The sequence below is a fragment of the Zootoca vivipara genome, chromosome 11 (genome assembly GCF_965207765.1).
Source record: "Zootoca vivipara chromosome 11, rZooViv2.hap1.1, whole genome shotgun sequence".
Classification (NCBI taxonomy): Eukaryota; Metazoa; Chordata; class Lepidosauria; order Squamata; family Lacertidae; genus Zootoca; species Zootoca vivipara.
The window spans coordinates 56,445,085-56,466,761 of NC_142594.1; the positions used below are offsets into that span (position 1 = coordinate 56,445,085).

General features: G+C 50.0%; 2 protein-coding genes across 2 annotated transcripts in view; one reads left to right on the forward strand and one right to left on the reverse strand.

Annotated features, from left to right (window-relative positions):
* Nucleotides 1–3,475: 3,475 nt before the first annotated feature.
* LOC118092238 (cyclin-dependent kinase 5 activator 1-like) lies at nucleotides 3,476–6,588 on the reverse strand. The gene has a single exon (XM_088653548.1). The coding sequence runs from the start codon at nucleotides 4,704–4,706 to the stop codon at nucleotides 3,759–3,761; it is 948 nt and encodes a 315-aa protein (XP_088509674.1). The 5' UTR covers nucleotides 4,707–6,588; the 3' UTR covers nucleotides 3,476–3,758.
* A 4,088-nt stretch (nucleotides 6,589–10,676) lies between these two features.
* PTPN23 (protein tyrosine phosphatase non-receptor type 23) overlaps nucleotides 10,677–21,677 on the forward strand; it is a 50,729-nt gene continuing 39,728 nt past the window's right edge. Inside the window, exons 1-3 of the mRNA XM_035129804.3 lie at nucleotides 10,677–10,946; nucleotides 19,268–19,342; nucleotides 21,512–21,639. Of these exons, the coding sequence (XP_034985695.2) occupies nucleotides 10,863–10,946; nucleotides 19,268–19,342; nucleotides 21,512–21,639 (287 nt within the window). The 5' untranslated portion in view covers nucleotides 10,677–10,862. The remainder of the gene's footprint in view (nucleotides 10,947–19,267; nucleotides 19,343–21,511; nucleotides 21,640–21,677) is intronic.

A 21,677-nucleotide genomic window follows, 5' to 3' on the forward strand; every position in this document is an offset into this window, starting at 1 on the left:
TCTTCCCATCCCGGTTGCCATGACAAGAAGCCAACAAAAAGGCCGGTCACCTGACCAGGGGCTGGGAGACTGGCAAGCTAACCAGCCAATCCAGGCCGTTAAAAAGCCAATGCAATTCTGGGCTGCATCAATAGGAGTATAGCATCTAGATCTAGGGAAGTAATAGTACCACTGTATTCTGCTCTGGTCAGACCTCACCTGGAGTACTGTGTCCAGAGGACAGGATCACACTTCAAAATGACCTTAACAGATTAGACAAGTGGGCCAAAGCAAACAAGATGAATTTTAACAAGGAGAAATGTAAGGTACTACACTTGGGCAGACCTCACCTGGAGTACTGTGTCCAGTTCTGGGCACCACAGTTCAACAAGGATACTGATAAGCTGGAACGTGTCCAGAAGAGGGCAACCAAAATGGTCAAAGGCCTGGAAACGATGCCTTATGAGGAACGGCTTAGGGAGCTGGGTATGTTTAGCCTGGAGAAGAGAAGGTTAAGGGGTGATGTGATAGCCATGTTCAAATATATTAAAGGATGTCATAGAGAGGAGGGTGAAAGGTTGTTTTCTGCTGCTCCAGAGAAGCGGACACTGGAGCAATGGATTCAAACTACAAGAAAGAAGATTCCACCTAAACATTAGGAAGAACTTCCTGACAGTAAGAGCTGTTCGGCAGTGGAATTTGCTGCCAAGGAGTGTGGTGGAGTCTCCTTCTTTGGAGGTCTTTAAGCAGAGGCTTGACAGGCATATGTCAAGAATGCTTTAATGGTGTTTCCTTCTTGGCAGGGGGTTGGACTGGGTGGCCCTTGTGGTCTCTTCCAACTCTATGATTCTATGATTCTATATCTTATGCCAGCCTTTGCCAAATGGGCTCCCCTCCGGGATGCTTCGAACTACAACTCCCACGATGCTGTGCTCACCTGTTTGGCAATCTCCATGAAGAAGAAGAAGAAGAAGAAGAAGAAGAAGAAGAAGAAGAAGAAGAAGAAGAAGAAGAAGAAGAAGAAGAAGAAGAAGAAGAAAAAGAAGAAGAAGAAGAAGAAGAAGAAGAAGAAGAAGAAGAAGAAGAAGAAGAAGAAGAAGAAGAAGAAGAAGAAGAAGAAGAAGAAGAAGAAGAAGAGTTTGGATTTGATATCCCGCTTTATCACTACCCGAAGGAGTCTCAAAGCAGCTAACATTCTCCTTTCCCTTCCTCCCCCACAACCAACACTCTGTGAGGTGAGTGGGGCTGAGAGACTTCAGAGAAGTGTGACTAGCCCAAGGTCACCCAGCAGCTGCATGTGGAGGAGCGGAGACACGAACCCGGTTCCCCAGATTACGAGTCTACCGCTCTTAACCACTACACCACACTGGCTCTCTGAGGATACTATCAGGGCAAACCCAAACACAGCCTGTTGTCAAATTTCTCAAATGGCAGACAAATAACAAATGGAAGCACAGCTATTCCATCTGCCCTGCCGACTTCTTCCACTTAGCAGTAGCTTATCCATCAGGCTAACCATTTGCATCCCAGCTAGTTGTTACAAAAACCGGTTGCCTAAGTTAGCTTTTTTATTCCTCCTCCCTCCTCCTCCTCCAACCCTTTTTCCTTTTGTGCTGTGTCTTTCGAACTATAAGCTATCAGGCAGGACTGGTTTTTTTTAATCTCCCTGTAAACATCATCCTCTCCCTAGGGAATGGCAGTCCTGTGATGGACAGCAGGGAATTTTCAGCAGCTTCATAAAACTAAGTTTTCCAGGAGTCATTTGGGGAAGAAGCAACCGCTAAATGGATTCGAAACTGGTGTAGGCTTGTATGCATACCCAGAGAATCTACACTTCCACGTGGAAATAGCAGGAAATGTCCAAGCTAATGTCAGAGGCAGATATAGGGCAGAGCAATTGGTTTCACAGCACTGGGTGCTGAGCCTAGGGGGAAGGGAAGGTGAGAGGCGGGGAAGGGCGGGTACCAATTTTTGGCCTCGCACTGAGCATTGCTAAAATTTGAAAGACCGAAATGTGTTGTCGTCGTCCCCCGCCGCCCGCTAATGTGCAACCCAACAAAGGCACATTGACCCTCAGCACATTGCGAAGGATCTTGGGATGCATTTGTGGGGTCTCACACTGCTTCTCTGGCATCCCCAATGCGGCCTGCAAGCAATGGCTTTGGTCATCTGTGTGGTCAGCCCAGCCGAGACAACGCATCCTAGAAGGCTTTAAAAGAGGGCTAGACCAAATCAGAGAGGAGGAGGAGAGGGCTATTGATGGCTACTCGCCAGGATGGCTAGGCTCAGCCTCCAGAGGCAGCAATGATTCTGAATACCAGGTGCTAGAAGCTGCAGGAAGGGAGAGCGCTCCTGTGTTCGAATCCTGCTTGCGGGCTTCCCACAGGCATCTATCTGGTTGGCCACTGGGAGAACAGGATGCTGGACGAAAAGGGCCATCGGCCTGATCCAGCAGGCTCTCCTTATGTACTCACCCTACTTTGCAAACAATTCTGCCCTTAATTAAGGGTTCCCCACATAAACGGCCAGCACAAGGGACTCCAATGGGACCCCCCCCTTGAGGGTTAGGGGACCGTAACCCTTGCTGTGGTCTTGATCCAGATTCAGGGTCTGGAGTTTTCTGTTTGCAGGGCAAAGGAGAGGTCCCATGGAAAGATGAGAGGCCTCCTTTTTTTGCAATGCAAGGTGCAGGCGCAGGGGGCTCAGTTCTGGAACAGCAGTGGGAATGCAAAAAGGTCCTGTTCCCCCTTGTGTTGGGGACCCCAATCCTGATCAGACCCTACTGGCAGTCTTCAGGGGGAAAAGGCAGCGACCCTGAATTTAAGAAGCAGATTGAGGCAGTTAAGGTGACGTGTGGTGTGGCCCTTATTCAGAATTCATTGTGTGGCCCCCTCAATTTCCCCACCTCTTTCCTCCCTCTGTTTCCCCATCACAGTCCTAAACCCCAAAGAGTAACCAAAGCCAAGGGTCAGGGCTGCATCTTCCACTCCTGCCTCGAAGGAACCCTTTCCTCATCCTTTCGCACAAGCAACACATCAGATTCAACTCCAGGAGGATAAGAGGCGACCATTCTAATGAGGAGGGGAGAATTCTAGCAGTGGTTGCAAATGGACTTGGTGCTGAGGGCAGAGCTGAGAGCTGAGTGAGGGTAACAGGACCCCAGAGCCGGAAAAGGAGTCTGGAAATGTGGGGGGAGGAGCTAGTCTCATTAAAAAATAAAAATAAATGAAGTACAAATGAGGGCACCTCCACACTTAATTAGTGCCCAAGGCAGACAGGCAGATCTGCAGATCTCTGTTTGCCTCTTAGACCCAACGCAATCTTCAAAAATTATTTTCCTCCTTCCCAGATCTTTCCTCTCACTCCGTCCCCCAATTTGGGGGGGGGGAGTTCCCAAAAAAATAATCAGAACAAATGACACCAAGGGGGTGTAGGAAACCCCCAGAGGCACCTTCTGGCCTTTTCAAAAAACAGTGGCAGGGGTCCAGATACCTTTGTGGGTTCCTCCCTCATTGGTTTTATATTTAAAAAAAAAGCTCTGACAGACAGACAGGCGGATGGATTTCTGAGCATCTGCATTCCACCTCCACCCACCTCGTCCAACACCTTCGTTGAGCCCGTCTGACTCGCTGCAGCAAGCAGAGAAAGCAGTTGTCTGTTTTGGCAAAGGCATGGCCTCAGAAGGAGACCTCTGGGCCACCGAGCATCCATCGCCCACCAGGGACCAGGAAGGAACAGGTGAATCTGGCCAGGTCCCCGGTCCTCGCCAGGAGAACCAGTCACCGGTCCAGGATGCGGGCAAAGTCTTCTCTCTTGGCGCTGCCTTCGTTCTTGAGGTCGGCGAAGACCTGGGTGAAGTAGTGCGGGTCGGCGTTGATCCGAAGCATCTTGGCGCTCATGGCGTTGATGATGCGCAAGCAGCGGTTCCAGAAGACGTCTTTGGAGGCCTCCACCAGGAAGGGCTTCAGCGGGTAGGAGATCTCGTTGCCCATGTAGGAGTAGGACAGGTAGAGGCAGGTGAGCAGGGCAGCCTGCAGCTCGTGCTCACTGCCCACCGTGTCCCCGTCGATCATCTCGCGGCACAGCAGGTAGACGAAGACCACGTTGGCCGGAGTGACAAAGGCCTGGTCTTGCCAGCCCTGCAGCAGCAGGGAGCGGTCCACGCTGCGGAGCCACAGGATGGGCTCGGTGGGAGACAGGTGCTTCAGGCGGAAGCAGCGGCGGCACAGGAACTCGCCCAGGCACTTCAGCAGCTCGCTGGTGGACGCTTGGACAATCACCCGCCGGGGGGACGACGAGGTGCCTCCGCCGACCACGCCGGGCTTGAGTGTGCCGGAGGAGCGCTTGGAGCTGAGGGGGGCCAGCGGCGGCTCGGCCCCGTCGAAGCTGGCGAGGTTGGCGCAGGAGAGGGACTTCTTGACGTTCTCGTGGTTCAGCTGGGCCACGTCCTTGGCGTGGCCGTAGTTGCCGTTGTTCTTCGAGGGGCCCTTGCTGCCGCCGCCGCCGGCCCGCGACCCCTTTTTCTTGGTCGAGGCCACGAGCCGCTTCCAGGTCAAGGCCGGAATGAACATGGAGTTTCTCTTGAGCCCCTTCTCGGCCTTCTGCCCGCCGCTGCCGCTGCCCTTGGCGCCCGCCAGGCCAGGGTAGTGCGCCAAGGAGCTGGAGGAGCCGTCGTCGTAAAGGCTGGTTTTCCGCAGGCCCGGAGAGAGGGACAGCACCGTCCCCATGGCGGCAGTGGGAAGGGAAGGGGAAAGAGGGGGCGCCGGGATGGAGGGGGCGAGCGAGGGGCTGAGTCAAAGCACCCCAGGCCCACTACAAGCGACCACCAGCAGGAGCCCAGGCCTCATGGCCAGATCCTGCCTCGGTGGGGGTGTTCTCGCCTGGCCTGGCCCTGGAAGCAAAGTCACCTCCTGCTTGCAAGGGATCGGCGGCCAGACCAACGTGGCCAAACACACCTAGCTGGGGTGGGGGGAGACCTATTGGTGTTGCGCCATCGTCGTGGCCTCAGGGCCTGTGGCGCTTCTCATCCTGCACCTGCTGCTCCGGTCCACCCATTTGCAAACTTACACACCGGCCTCGGCTTCCAGAGCACACCTTTACTGCGTCCTGCGAATAATTCCGGGCAAATGAGGTTTTGCCACGCAGTTTCCAGCTGCTTCAAAAAAAGTGCCTGCGATCCTTCGACGGCCAGTCGGATTGCAAAGCTTGCAAGTGTCGTCGGGTGTGTGTGTGCTTCCTGCCCCCCAGATGGGGGAAATCGTTGCTGGTCAAAGCTTCTGGTTGGAGATAGGGGGCGCGCAGATGTCCCCAATCGTTGCTGCAGAAAGGCGCTGTTGCAAAACCCCAACTGCAACTGGGGAACCCGGTGGTACTCAATTCCCCACCCCACCCCCACTGACCTCTTTTCCGTATTAAAAAAAAACCTGGATCCTGTCCGATCGGTCCCCAGACGGACTCCTCCCGCCGCCGCCGGGGGGCGCCATCCCGCTTTCCTTCTCGTTAGTCCCTGGAAGAAGGCGCTTCTGCTGCACCCCTCGGGCTGCGTGTAGGGTGCTGTTGGCTCCCCGTTTTTTTTCCTTTCGACCCTCCAAACTCCCTCGTCTTCCTTGCAAACGGGGGGGGGGCGCTCAGATCCTGCGCTCTCCCGACCACCACGACGCTGCTGCTGCCGCAATCGCGCCCGGCCTTCCCCTCTCCGGTGCCATCCAAGAGGAGCGATGGGGCTCTTGTGGGGTGGAGAGGAAGATCCGGATTTCCCCCAGGATACGTGGGGGGGGGGGGGTTGAAGGGGGGGGAGTGCAGATGCGCAGAGCCTCCGCCGCAGGAAGGATGCTGAGAGCCAAACTCCGGTTAGAAAGGAGAGCGAGCTGTGCGGGGAGGGAGAACCCGGGATCCTCTTCCAGCAGTGCGGATGGTCCGTGTTATTTCGGGATGCGGGGATGCGGAGCCTTGATGCGACCGATCTCCCTCCGGGGCTCCTCGCCGGCGGCTGCCTTTGGACTCGCCGCCTGTCTGGCAGCGTCGGATGGGGATGAAGCAATGAGATGCAAGGGGGGGGGGCGAGGAGGGAGGGGGGAGGAGGAGGAGGAGGAGGAGGAGGAGAGGGATGGTCCAGGGATGCTGAGCGCCCAGGCAGCCAAACGCGCAGGCAGAGAGGATGGAGGGAGCCTAGTCTCTCGGGCTCCCCCCGCTGGCCCACCGCGGCCATTGCAGGGAGCTGCCGGAATGCTGCCGAGTCACAGCGCTGGCCCGTCCTTCTTAGAATGACAGGGGGGCACCCCCAGGGCAATCTAGTCCAACCCCCTGCCATGCAGGAATCTCAACTAAATGATAGTGGATTTATAGAATTGGGAGGGAACCCCTAAGGGTCATCTAGTCCAACCCCTTGCAGTGCAGGAAGCTCAACACAAGCATACGTGCCGGATGACTGCTTAAAAACCTCCAGCGAAGGGGAGTTCGCCACCTCCCGAGGGAGTCCTTCTTGGGCTGCCCAAGAGGCAGGCTGAGCATGTGCAGAGGTGGTTTCTGGGACGTGTCCCATGCAACTGCAGGGGGCGCCACAACGATGCCGTGGAACGCAGCAAGACAGATTGGGGGGGGCCCACCAAATTTTAGAATTTGAAAGCCACAAGCCTCCTAGTGGTGTGCGCATCGGGCAGAGCTTTCCAAATTTTTCATGTTGGTGACACACTTTTTAAAGGTAAAGGGATCCCTGACCATTAGGTCCGGTCGCGGACAACTCTGGGGTTGCGGCGCTCATCTCGCTTTACTGGCCGAGGGAGCCGGCGTACAGCTTCCAGGTCGTGTGGCCAGCATGACAAAGCCGCTTCTGGCAAACCAGAGCAGCACACAGAAACGCCGTTTACCTTCCCGCTGGAGCGGTACCTATTTATCTACTTGCACTTTGATGTGCTTTCGAGCTGCTAGGTTGGCAGGAGCAGGGACTGGACAACGGGGCTCACCCCATTGCGGGGATTCGAACCGCCAACCTTTTGATCAGCAAGCCATAGGCTCTGTGGTTTAACCCACAGCACCACCCGCATCCCTGACACACTTCTTAGACATGCGTCATTTCACGACACAGTAATTCAGTTTTACTAGCAAACCGGAGGCTAAACTAACCCCTTTCCAGCCCTGGGACGAGCGCAGGGAGCATTTGTGCGACACACCTACACAGTGTAGCCGACACACTAATGTGCCATGTTGTAGAGAACTGCTGGAAAAAAATGTTTTCAGCAGACACCAAAACGAGTGCATCTGCCTGGTGTCAACAGGCAGGGAGTTCCACAGTTTCCCAGTGATTGTGTTCATAAACTCCCTGCAAAGAAATCGGTCTGAATATTCAACAACTAGTTTGTCTGGAAGCGAGCCGGGTATAAATGGAATGTTTAAACCTCCTTCAGCCTCCTTTTTTCCAGCCCTGGATGATCTATTCTAGAAGGATCAGCACCAGGAAGGTGATATTTGGAAGTAATTAACTCTTTTTTTAAAAAAAATTGGAGAAAAAAGAGAAGAAACAAAAACCTCTTCCGCAGTAAAAATAGGCTCCTGCCTTCTGCTTGATTTTTCTATTTTGGTGGTGCCTTTGTCAGCCAGGAGAAGAAAGGGGAGGGAAGGAGCTGACGATATAAACAAGAAGAAAACAAGCCCTTTTCCTTTTAATGTTAAAAGAGATGGTATGTATATCTAAAAGAGGACATTTCAGGACTAGGAGCGAGTTGCATAATCACATGTGGGCTGGCCATATGAGGGATAATTGCATGGGAGGAACAGAGGGAGAGCAGCAGAGAGTCCCAAACAGCTGCTCCTGAACCATTTTTGGAGGATGTCTCAGTGAGAAAGGGCAAAGGTGATGGGCGGGGGGGGGGGGGGGGGGAGAAAATCAAGAGGGGGGAGAGGGTCATACAAAACAGCGCAGTGGCAAATTTGGAAGTGCTGCAGTGTCGCTTCGCGATAGTCGAAGCCAAGCCCCCTTGCAGCCACCCTACCGTCTAAGATTATAACAGCCTTTACAGATTATATAATAATTTTACACCTATATGACAACAGTAATGGGGTGCCTTGCAACTGTCAAGGCAGAGCTAGATCTTCTATTTTCATCTAGATCTTCTATTTTCAGCCAGATCTTCTATTTTCAGCTAGATCTTCTATTTTCTCTGTATGTACATAGAAGGGCAAATCATGATTGTGAACCGCCCCTGTGATCTACGATGAAGGGTGGTATACAAACTTAGTAAATAATAATAATGGTGATGATTTGTAGTGCTCCAATACAGTGGTATCTCGGGTTACAAACACCTCGGGTTACAGACTCTGCTAATCCAGAAGTAGTAAGGTAAAGGTAAAGGGACCCCTGACCATTTGGTCCAGTCGTGACCGACTCTGGGGTTGCGGCACTAATCTTGCGTTATTGGCCGAGGGAGCCGGCGTACAGCTTCCAGGTCATGTGGCCAGCATGACAAAGCTGCTTCTGGCGAACCAGAGCAGCACACGGAAACGCTGTTAACCTTCCCGCTGTAGCGGTTCCTATTTATCTACTTGCACTTTGATGTGCTTTCGAACTGCTAGGTTGGCAGGAGCTGGGACTGAGCAATGGGAGCTCACACTGTCGCAGCGGGAGGCCGCATTAGCTGAAGTGGTACCTCAAGTTAAGAACGGTTTCAGGTTAAGAACGGACCTTCGGAACAAATTAAGTTCTTAACCAGAGGTACCACTGTATCTTCTTTCAGAGGGACTTAAGTTGTGTTTTCAGTGATGTTTATCCATTTATTTATTGCATTTATAGTTTTATATCCTACCGTACCAATAGCGGGTCTAATAAGGTGGTTTCTGCACATGCTGTAGTCGGAAGTGAGGGGCAGAAGGGGCTTGTCAATCTGGGAAGGGAGCCCATCTAGGAGAAGGAACACTCTGATCCTGAACCTCCACACCCTTGTTTGTGAGAAAGGCTTTGGGAGTAAACCCCGAGGAAAAATCCATACCCACTGCCTTGAGGGATATATGTGGGAGAACATCAGGGTTTTTTCCAGAGAGTCTTCTCTTCTCATGAGGTGGCCAAAGTATTGGAGCCTCAGCTTCACGATCTGTCCTTCCAGGGAGCACTCAGGGCTGATTTCCTTAAGAATGGATAGGTTTGATCTTCTTGCAGTCCATGGGACTCTCAAGAGTCTCCTCCAGCACCATAATTCAAAAGCATCAATTCTTCGGCGATCAGCCTTCTTTATGGTCCAGCTCTCACTTCCATACATCACTACTGGGAAAACCATAGCTTTAACTATACGGACCTTTGTCGGCAGGGTGATGTCTCTGCTTTTTAAGATGCTGTCTAGGTTTGTCATTGCTTTTCTCCCAAGAAGCAGGCGTCTTTTAATTTCGTGACTGCTGTCACCATCTGCAGTGATCAAGGAGCCCAAGAAAGTAAAATCTCTCACTGCCTTCATGGATGGCCATGAATCCTACACTTTTCTCCAAGGGGCTCAAGGTGGCGTACTTGGATCTCCCCCTCATCATTTATATAATAATAATAATAATAATAATAATAATAATAATAATAATTTATTATTTATACCCCGCCCATCTGGCTGGGTTTCTTTAATCCCCACAACTTCTCTGTCAGGTAGGTTAGACACATCGACTGGACAAGGGAGCTTCCTGGCTGAGAGTGAAACTGGTCTTTCCCAGATTCTAGTCCATGGGTAGGCAAACTAAGGCCCGGGCGCTGGATCCAGCCCAATCGCCTTCTGAATCCAGCCCATGGACGGTCCGGGAATCAGCGTGTTTTTACATGAGTAGAATGTGTGCTTTTATTTAAAATGCATCTCTGGGTTATTTGTGGGGCAGAGGAATTCTTTCTTTCTTTCTTTTCAAAATATAGTCCAGCCCCCCACAAGGTCTGAGGGAGAGTAGACTGGCCTCCTGCTGAAAAAGTTTGCTGACCCCTGTAACCCACCGACTGCTGCACCACCCAATACTTACCCCAAGAGTATTGTTTTATATCATATACTGCACGGCAATAAAAGAACATGCAGTTAAGAGAGAATGAACACCTTCGGAAACTATATTAGGTTTTAACAACAGTGGTATTGTATCTAAAATATACTAAATTTCCCAAGGGCTACATGACACTTGGTTGCTTTTGTTGCAATAGAGTCATAGGACTAGTGCTGCCCTTCTGGGGCATGCAAGCCCTGGGATCCCAAACATTTTTACCACCCGCACGTCTGTGCCCAACCTCAGGGTGCTCAGTTGCAATGGAGGATCTTCATTGCCACCTGCTGATCTACCACGATCACTGCATCGCAGATTTATTAGAATCATAGAATCATCACATCCCCTCCAACATTTCCCCGATGGAAATAGGGATGTCCTAAGGAAAAGCGGGACATTCATCAGAAACCGGGACTGGGCTTCTGTAAACCCGGGACTGTCCCTGGAAAATAGGGGCTGGACTCACAGAACTGTAGAGTGGGAAGGGACACCCGAGGGCCATCTAGTCCACCCCCTCCTGCAACGCAGGAATCCTGCGCGCAGCCAGCCAGATGCGCTCTCTCTCTCCACATCTGCGAGCCCTGAAGCTGTTGCGGAACTACAACTCCCATCAGTCCCGAGCAAGCCGGGGCCTCTGGGAGTTGTAGTCCACCGGGAGCAGGAACTCCGCTTCCCGTCAGGCGCCGCGGCTTCCGGCGGGGAGTGGGCGGTGCGCCGGAAGTCGGGCTGGGCCGGAGGAGCCCCCTCAGCTGCCGCGTCCTCTTCCTCCTCTTCCTCCTCCTCCTCGTCGTCTCGTCCGGGCGCCGCGTCGGGCTCGGCTGGGCTTGGGCCTCCTGGGAGGGGCCCGGCTGGTTCTGCGCCGCGTCTGGGCCGGAAGGGGGGGCGAGGCCGGCGGGATGGAGGCCGTGCCCCGCATGCCCATGATCTGGCTGGACCTCAAGGAGGCGGGAGAGTTCGGCTTCCACCAGGCCGTCAAGAAGGTGGGAGGAGGGGGGGGAGGGGCAGGCAGCATTATTGTTATTATTATTATTACAGTATTATTATTATTAGCCTAGTGGGAAAGGGGAGGGGCAGAGGCCTAAGGGGGAGGGGCAGGCAGCATTGTTGTTGTTTGTTTATTATCCCAGTGGGGGAGGGGGAGAGACCTAGGGGGGAGGGGCAGGCAGCATTATTATTATTATTATTATTATTAGCCTTGTGGGGGCGGGGTGGGTCAGAGGCCTAAGGGGGGCAGACAGCATTATTATTATTATTATTATTATTATTATTATTATTATTATCCCAGTGGGGGAGGGGCAGAGGCGTAGGGGGGAGGGGCAGGCAGCATTATTATTATTAGCCTTGTGGGGGCGGGGTGGGGCAGAGGCCTAAGGGGGGCAGGCAGCATTATTATTATTATTATTATTATCATCATCATCATCCCAGTGGGGGAGGGGCAGAGGCGTAGGGGGGAGGGGCAGGCAGCATTATTATTATTATTATTAGCCTTGTGGGGGCGGGGTGGGGCAGAGGCCTAAGGGGGGCAGACAGCATTATCATCATCATCATCCCAGTGGGGGAGCAGCAGAGGCGTAGGGGGTAGGGGCATGCAGCATTATTGCTATTATTACTATTAGTTTAGTAGGGAAGGGGAGGGACAGAGGCGTAAGGGGGGAGGGGCAGACAGCATTATTATTAATATTATTATTAGCCTAGTGGGGGTGGGGTGGGGAAGAGGCAGAGGCCTAGGGCCTCCACCCCACCAGCCTCGGGATGGAGACGCTTCAGGTTACAGACTCTGCTAATCCAGAAATAGTACCTCAGGTTAAGAACTTTGCTGCAGGATGAAAACAGAAATCGTACTCCGGCGGCGCAGAAGCAGCGAGAGGCCCCATGAGCTAAAGTGGTACCTCAGGTTAAGAACAGTTTCAGGTTTGTTTGTTTTTTAAAAGAACAGTTTCAGGTTAAGAACAGACATCCAGAACGAATAAAGTTCTTAACCAGAGGTACCACTGTAATACCTAGTGGTTCTCAAACCTTTCCCCCTGCTCTGGGGCCACACTTTCGGACCAACAATTTTGCTTGCCGATATTTTTTTTATAGATAAGGAACACATTGGAAAACGGGGGGGGGGGAGGAGAGAGCAACTCCGAGGGGTGCTTGATTTATAACATAGAACACAACTCCTTTAGAATATGATCCCAGGACATACAGGAAGCATAAAGCAATGCACAGGAGCACGAATCTTTCCCAAAATATAATTATATGTTATATTATCATTCCTGAAATATGATTACTGTATATATTATATTATACTGTACTGGAGTGCAATGTTTTAACAGTTTCCTGGACTGGCCTTGGATCTTGCTCCCCTGCCACACCCTTTGAGAAGCCTTCAAGCTGCAGGTCCCAGGGTGGGTTAGCAACACAGCACCAAAAGGGGGATCGGAAGGTTCGGAACAACTCCCAGTTATTTGGTGGGTCTTAAAAACATACCCTCAGGTGCTAAGGTATGGTTCTGGGGAGAAGCCTGAGTATTTTCTTGATGTGGAGCCCTGAGCATAAGAAGGTGGGGCTGCTTGTTGTTGTTCCGTTATTGCTTGCATGCGTGGACCTCTCTGCGGGTGGTTGGTGATGGGTTGGGGAACAGAGAGTTGATAAGTTTAGGAGAGGATTGCCATCTGAAAACCTGAGATTCGCTGGGCTAAGGGGTTTCTCACCTAAATGGAGGAACTGAGTGTGTTCCCTTGATGTGATGGTTGATCAGTGAAGACCATTCTTATAGAACAGGCACGTCCAACAGGTAGATCGTGATCTACCGGTAGATCACTGGACATCTGTGGTAGATCACTGGCTCCCCCCAAAGAAGCTCAACAACTTTTGCTCCCCTAAAAAAAGCTTAACGTGTGTGCCCTGCACCCCCCAAAACAGGGCCATCCTCAGTCCTAAAAAAGCCCAAGAACTTTGACCAGAACCCCCAAAACCAGGGCTTTCTTTCCTAAAGAAAATAAAGCTCAACAACTTTGACCTGAACCCCCCAAAAGGGGTAGATCACTGCCAGTTTTTAACTCTGTGAGTAGATCTCAGTGTCTTGGGAGTTGGCCACCCCTGTTATAGAATCATAGAGTTGGAAGAGACCACAAGGGCCATCCAGTCCAACCCCCTGCCGAGCAGGAAAGGGGAAGGTCGTTGGGATTGGAAGGAAGTTTGCGAGGCGTGATGGGTGATGACTGAGAGTGTGGGTGAAAATGTGGGTGGATTTAGGGCCTTTCGTCTCCACAAACAATCTCCAGGCTCATCTTCTGAACGCCTGACTCAGTCCCTTTAATTGGGCTGCTCTTCTGCCTCCAATGAATGACTTAGCACACTTCATGCCTGCCAATCTCTTTGTCTCCATATCTGCCTAGATCCAAATTACTGTACAGGTGAAACTTGGAAAATTAGAATATCGTCGAAAAGTGCATTTATTTCAGTAATGCAACTTTTTATTTTTATTTTTACAAATGCTTTCTTTTGGAAATTCCACAGTAATAAAACAAATAGTTACAATAATACAAAAATAAACATCGCTATTACATTTCATTAATTACATTCTATTTATTATTGACCTGCCTAACGACAAATACTGTATATTCCTGTGTATAAGACTACTTATTAACCCAGGAAAATCTCAAAAGTCGGGGGTCGTCTTATACGCTGGGTTGTATTTCTTATACAGCGAGTATATCCCAAACTCTATATTTTAACTGGAAAAGTTACGGGGTCGTCTTATACGCCCAGTCGTCTTATACGCAGGAATATACGCTTGACATATCTTGCTTTGCATGTCATGCATCTATCTCATATATTGGTTTCACCTTTTAAGTTGCATTACTGAAATAAATGCACTTTTCGACGATATTCTAATTTTCCGAGTTTCACCTGCACATTCAGTTGCTCTGTCACAAACACTTTCCTTGCCACATCCAATTAATAATCTTGTGCCCCTGGTAGCCTCTTCAGGTTGACAGTGGCCTGATACAGGTAGCCCTTGGGCCAGCCTTCCCTGGCCTACTGCCTTCCAGATTTTTGGGACTACAGTTATGCCTGCTGGGGCTGATGGGAGTTGTAGTCCTAGGGAACAGAAGTTCATTAAATGGATGAACTTTCTTGTGCAGACATCCCCAACCTGCAGCCTTCCAGATGTTTTGGCCTACAACTCCCATGATCCCTAGCTAACAGGACCAGTGGTCAGGGATGATGGGAATTGTAGTCCCAAAACATCTGGAGGGCAGAGTTTGGGGGTGCCTGCTCTTGTGCCATTGAAGCAGCACCATGGAGGGTGACGTAGCCAGGCAAAAGTCATAACAAGTGGGAGAGCGAGCGAGAGCGCTTTCTGCTTGCCATTATTAAGGATATTGGCATTAAGGACCACTTTGAGGTTTTCTACAGTCAAGTGGCATATAAATTTTATGAAATGAACATTGCCCTTCTTTTTGGAAAGTAGGCGGCAGTCTGATAGTAACCCCAAGATTCTTTGGGAAAATCTGAAGCAGTTAAGAGATTTATGTGGTGCCTTCCAAAGCCATTCAAATAACAGTCAGCTTCCTGTAATGTAAAAATGGCACCAGTAATTGGGAAATGTTGGGGATCCTATGGGACAATGGAATTACAAGCAAAATACCCAATTAATTCCTTCCTGTTCTTCTTAGCTCCTATCTATCCAGTAGAACAGTAGTCAGAGTGTACAGTATTCGGAAGGGTTCCCAACTTTTGCTCCTGGGCATCTCCAACTGCAATGCCTTTTGTACCTGCTTGTTTTCTATTCTTATATCCATGCTGTGGAGCAGGGGTTCCCAACAAAATTTTCTCGAGGACCCCTCATCGAGCCGCTATTGTGGCAAGGACCCCCATTAATTCCTAATCCTAAAATTAAAAAGTGAGAGCCAAATTAAGAGTCTTTTTATATTTTATATTTATACGTTTTTTACAGTTACGATTTAGGTTCAATGGACACTGACAAGATCGGTTCGAGAGTCACTGACTTACTTGCTTGAACATCAAATGCATTATCTTCCTCTTCATCTGTAGGCCTTTGTCGTTTTAACGAACCACTTTTTAACCAACGGTCCATTTTTAACTATGCGAACTGTAGCTTCCGCAAAAAACAACGCTTTGTTTACAAACACTACTGTTTTGCAAAGAGGCAGCACGCGCCAGGGAGGAGGGAGGGGAATGGAGAAGACAGGGTACCTGCGCAGTAGCGCACAAATGAAGCCGACGCGCGCAAAGCTTCTTGGGGAGGTGAGCGTTAGTAGAATGTGCGCGCTGCCTCTTTGCAAAACAGTAGTGTTTGTAAAGCGCCACCTAACGGCATACAGCAGAACTACTGCCTCTATCTAATTCTAGTTTTGCGCTAGACTCTGCTCATGCAGGAAGCGGCCATAACAAAAAATCATACGAAATATATTTAATATATTTTTTATTCTAATAGCATCTTGCGGACCCCTCTGGCATAGCTCGCGGACCCCTGGGGGTCCGCGGACCACCTGTTGGGAACCACTGCTGTGGAGAGAGAGAAAAACCCCACACCTCTATGCTGATTTTTAAATTTTGTTTTATTTTATGTTTGGTTGTAGTGTTTTGAAAGATGTAGGAGAAGGCCAGGAAGGTGTTTTTTTTCCCCTTGGTCATTTGGCAACCTTGTGCTCCAATGGAAGTGGACCAGCCATAATAATTGTGGGAGTTTTGACTCAAATAGACTATGGCAGAAGCATCAGGTTACTTTCTTGTTGGAGCAAGAAGACGCTGCCTTTGATCCAAGGCCCTTAGTGTAAGAGGGTGAGGCTCCTCCTGTATTCCAGGGCCCTGGACAGGTGAGGGTGGGAAAGGGCTTGGATTCTTGCAAGGTAGGCTGGCCGAATTGGAACCAGAGAGTTGCAGAGGTGGAAGGGACCCCCAAGGGTCATCTAGTCCAACCCCAGGCAAACAGGAACCATTGAATCCCTGTTTAAAAACCTCCCAACGAAGGAGAGCCCACCACTTTCCAAAGTAGTCCACTTTCTAAAGTATAAAAACAACTGTTGCCATCAGAAAGTTCATCCCACATCACCTTCTCCGCTGATTCTTGCCAGTGGTTTTAAGTGTTAATATTCAGGATCATGACCTGGATGTGACGAAATCAGAAACGTGCTTTTTAAGAAATAAAATAGTGGTATAGCCTGTGAAATTCTCCTGCGCAAGCCACACTGAAATGAACAGCAGCTGTGCCGGAGCAATTACTGCACAACTTTTGTGGTTTTCATTTCATCATAATATAGTTATAATAATTTATTTGTACCCCGCCCCAGCCATTCTGGGCGGCTTCTAGCATAATGTAAATAGAAACACAGTAAAACATTAAGCCTTGAAAAAGTTTCCCTCTACAGGGCTCCCTTCAGATGTCTCCTTAAAGATATATAATTACTCATCTCCTTGACATCTGAATGGAGGGCATTCCACAGGGAGGGTGCCACTACCAAGAAGGCCCTCTGCCTAGTTCCCTGTAGCTTCACTTCTCACAGTGAGGGAACCGCCAGAAGGCCCTCGGAGCTGAATCTCAGTAGCGTTTGGCAGGAGAAGTGCCTGAAGGATTGTTCCCTAGTCTCTGCCCCCCCCCTCCAATTTCTGAGAGTCTCATGTTTTACGATCTTACTTCGAGCAGGAGGGCCATGACATCTGGAATTTCCCAGTATTCCATCAGGAGAGTTCTTGGTAATCTGTTTATTTCTAATGTGTTTATTCTGCTTTCCTACCCTTGGAAAGCTCCTAACGCAGCGTCCCCAGAAGTTGTACTGTAATAAAAGCGATACGTAATTGAAAAACGGCTTCAAGCAGTAAAATTCCCTGGGCATCTCTGATGGTCAGTGTTGCCTGAGTCTGCCTGTGTTTGTCGCTTCTGCTCAGAAGGAAAGCGGCTGAGTCACAGTCTGCTGATGGCTGGTCTTGCCGTTCCTGTTTCTCACTGTAGAAAATGACTGTGTGTGCATGCATGCGCATAGGAGGCAGAGATCAAAAAGGGTGCAAAGTCTCTGAGCCAGGAAACTGCTTTGTACTTGAGAGGGGAAAGAGTGGTCTCCTCCTAGCTGGCCGCTGTGAGACCAGGACACTTGTATAATCCAACTATGGGGCTCTTATTTATATTAAATGCTGCTTCCACATGCAAATCTCCCTTGGCTGTGGATCACAGTGACTTTGTTCCGGCCTTGATTTTCCCAGCTGCGCAAAGGGTGTAAGAAGGATTTGTTCTGCTCAGTGGCGGTCAGGATAAAGTTCATTGCAAATCAAAGGTCCTGCATAAGGCAGGCAGCTTCCCTGGAAGTCTGAGTTGGCCATTTTCTTTCCAACACGACGAGGCCTCTTTTCTGGACACCTGTTTCCGTGAGCAAAGAATGTGCCTTTTCTGGCCTGACCTGTTGGAATCTGATGTTGACAGAGCAGGGAACGGTCTCTGGGAAGCTGTGAGGACGGTAAATGGGTATGAGGACAAGAGCCGTAGAATGGATTTTATTCATTTTACATAGAATCATAGAGTTGGAAGAGACCACAAGGGCCATCCAGTCCAACCCCCTGCCAAGCAGGAAACGCCATCAAAACATTCCTGACATATGGCTGTCAAGCCTCTGCTTAAAGACCTCCAAAGAAGGAGACTCCATCACACTCCTTGGCAGCAAATTCCACTGCCGAACAGCTCTTACTGTCAGGAAGTTCTTCCTAATGTTTAGGTGGAATCTTCTTTCTTGAAGTTTGAATCCATTGCTCCGTGTCCGCTTCTCTGGAGCAGCAGAAAACAACCTTTCTCCCTCCTCCATATGACATCCTTTCATATATTTGAACATGGCTATCATATCACCCCTTAACCTTCTCTTCTCCAGGCTAAACATACCCAGCTCCCTAAGCCGTTCCTCATAAGGCATCGTTTCCAGGCCTTTGACTATTTTGGTTGCCCTCTTCTGGACACGTTCCAGCTTGTCAGTATCCTTCTTGAACTGTGGTGCCCAGAACTGGACACAGTACTCCAGGTGAGGTCTGACCAGAGCAGAATACAGTGGTACTATTACTTCCCTTGATCCAGATGCTATACTCCTATTGATTCAGCCCAGAATTGCATTGGCTTTTTTAGCTGCTGCATCACACTGCTGACTCATGTCTCACTTTTCCTCCAGGGAGCTCTAAGTGGCACACATATTTCTCCCCGCCTGTCTCAGTTTATCCCTGCGAGGTAGGCTAGGCTGAGAATGAGTGACTGCCCAAGGTCACACCCAGTGAGCTTCACATGGGGATTTGAACCCTGGTCTCCCAGTCCCTAGCCCGACGCTCTAACCACCACATCACAGTGGCTTTCTGTGGAGGGAAGCTAGTTATCAGTGGGGACCGAGGGCTCTCTTCTGTTGGATTTCCGTGAGAAAAGATAGACTGAAGACTTGCTCATTGTTTTGGCTCATATCCCCCAGGAGCCATGCTGTGTTCTGCATTGTGGGTCTCATTCTGTGGAACTCTCTTCCAGTTGGGGGTCAGGCAGGCCACCACTTTGTATGTCAACTACCATCAGTGTCCGAGACGCCTTTTCAGCAAAGTGATTGAGAGGATATTGGCAGGTCAGCTGCAGACACTCTTGAACTACGGTTGTCATATTTAAAATCAGGACACAAAAGCTGTTGAACTTTTTTTTGGGGGGAGGCCAAAGTTATTGAGCAAAATCTCCAAAAAGAGAGAGGAACTTTTGCCCTATTTTAAAGGAAATGCGCCAAAATCTACCATACGTCTAGATTACCATACGTCTGGATTTTCCTGGACATTTCAGCGATTTCCCACCCGGACGCGGTTTACGGCGGCCGAATTACTGCTATGTCTGGCAAATTCCAGACATATGGTAGCCCTATCTTGAATGCAGTTGATTATCTTGAGGTGCTCCAGGCCTGGGTTCAGGAGAGTGTCGCCTGGTGATAAAGGGGAGGCGGGGCCTTCTTGGTGATGGCACCTCTGGAATACCCTCACCACCCTTGGGTGCTTCAGTACCCTCTGCTTCAGGTGGCCTTGGGAGCTTGAAACACCTCTCAGACTTACCCAGATATTTCCTGTACTCCGATCTTCAAATGCCAGTGTTTGCTTTGTATACTACTTGGCTACGTTTCCAATATGCAGTTGTATTGTGTTCCTTAATCTTGCTTTCATCTTGTTTTGCTTTAGAAATTTTTATTGAATGTTGTTGGTATTAATTTTATATAAACGGCTTAGAGAGGTTTACTATACTATATATTCAGTGAATAAATGAAGGCCTTTCCTTCCCTCCCCCATATGCTAGTTTGTCCTGAAGAACTACGGTGAAAATCCAGAGAACTACAATGAAGAGTTGAAGAAGCTGGAGCAGCTCCGGCAGGTGAGGACACCTGTGGTTCTCCTCCAACCCTCCTCCTCCTATCGGGGATGGTAAAGCGGGTTTACCTGGTCCGCATGATGCCGTGCTGCCCACCAGCACCTTCAGGATGGAGTCCGCAAGAGGGGAAACTGAGGCAGAGAGAAGCGGATCGGGGAGGCAGTCTTGCTTTAAAATCTTCATTTCTTTTAAAATACTTACATGCCACTTTTCTTCTGAGTTATTGCTGTTTATTGACTTTATTAGTCACTTTTTTTACCAAGGTAACACAGAACAACTCACAACAAACAAACAAACAAACAAACACAAACCCCACAGGACAAAGAAAACTCCAAAAGGCAGTCTTGTTTTTAAAAGGCTGGATTGGAACATCCCACCCTCTCAAGGAGGCCACAGATAGTGAAAAGCTGAAGGCCTGGAGAAAAAGACATGTTTTTCCTTAGTGCCTAGACATATGTAATGGTGCCAGGGGAAACTCCCTGGGGAATGCGTTCCACAAGCAGGGAGCCACCACAGAAAAGGCCCCGTTCTCATGTTGCTATCCTCCGGAACTTTCATGAAGGACCTCATGAGCTCCCAGTATATTTCCAAGCACAGTTCAAAGTCTTGGTGCTGACCTTTCAAGCCCTAAACGGCCTCGGCCCAGTAGACCTGTAGGAGTGTCTCCAACCCCATCGTTGACTGAGGTCCAGCTCCAAGGGCCTTGTGGCAGTTCCCTTCCTGTGAGAAGTGAGGTTACAGGGACCCAGGCTGAGGGCCTTCTTGGTAGTGGCGCCCTCCCTGTGGAACGGCCTTCCGTCAGATGTCAAAGAGATAAATAACTATATGACTTTCAGAAGACATCTGAAGGCACCCCTGTTTAGGGACGTTTTTAAAAGTTTGATGTTTGCTGAGTTTTTATTACATTGGAAGCCACCCAGAGGGGCTGGGGCAGCTCAGTCAGATGGGCACAGTACAAAGAATAAAATTATTATTATTATAAAGGTAAAGGACCCCTGACAGTTAAGTCCAGTTGCAAACGACTCTGGGATTGCTGCGCTCATCTCGGTTTACTGGCCGAGGGAGGCGACGTTTGTCCGCAGACAGTTTTTCCGGGTCATGTGGCCAGCACGACTGGCGCTGTTAATAAGGTAAAGGGACCCCTGACCATTAGGTCCAGTCGCGGACGACTCTGGGGTTGCAGCGCTCATCTCGCTTTACTGGCCAAGGGAGCCGGCGTTTGTCCGCAGACAGTTTCCGGGTCATGTGGCCAGCATGACTAAGCCGCTTCTGGTGAAACCAGAGCAGCACGCGGAAACACCGTTTACCTTCCCGCCAGAGCAGTACCTATTTATCTACTTGCATTTCGTGCTTTCGAAGTGCTAGGTTGGCAGGAGCTGGGACCAAACAACGGGAGCTCACCCTGTTTTAATTATTATTCTAGGCAGAGTTAATAATATTACATTATTATATTTTATATACTTAAAGGTAAAGGGACCCCTGACCATTAGGTCCAGTCGTGACCGACTCTGGGGTTGCGCGCTCATCTCGCATTATTGGCCGAGGGAGCCGACGTACAGCTTCTGGGTCATGTGGCCAGCATGACAAAGCCGCTTCTGGCAAACCAGAGCAGCACACGGAAACGCCGTTTACCTTCCCGCTGTAGCGGTTCCTATTTATCTACTTGCATTTTGACATGCTTTCGAACTGCTAGGTTGGCAGGAGCTGGGACCGAGCAACGGGAGCTCACTCCGTCGCGGGGATTCGAACCGCCAACCTTCTGATCAGCAAGCCCTAGGCTCTGTGGTTTAACCACAGCGCCACCTGGGTCCCCTTATATACTTACTGTATAATAATACTACATTATTGTTGCTGTTATTTAGCCCAGTCTCCTGCAATGCATGAGTCAAAGCTTTCTGGCCCCCGAAGCTGCCGTGAGGTGAGCTCAGTTTGGAGGCATTTATCATGGGAATTTTTAGCCACTGGGGTGCTCATACAATAGGACTTTCCCATAAGGGTTGTGCTTCTCAGGCGGGGCTTTGCACTGTGTGTGTGTGTAGTTTTTATTTTTGAAATGTGATCATGCTTCCCGAAGGGATAGTGGTCACTATCGGCAGTTACCTTGTGACCTCAGCACAGCCTGCTGCCCAGAGCCCTCAACCTGACTCCTGCCCCTTTTCTCTCCCCTCCCAGAATGCCGTGAACGTGCCCAGGGACTTCGAAGGCTGCAGCATCCTGCGCAAGTACTTTGGGCAGCTGCACTACCTGCAGAGCCGCATCCCGATGGGGGCGGAGCATGAAGCAGCCGTCCCCATTACCTGGTAAGCCAGCTGCAGGGGGAAGCCGAGCCTTGCCACTC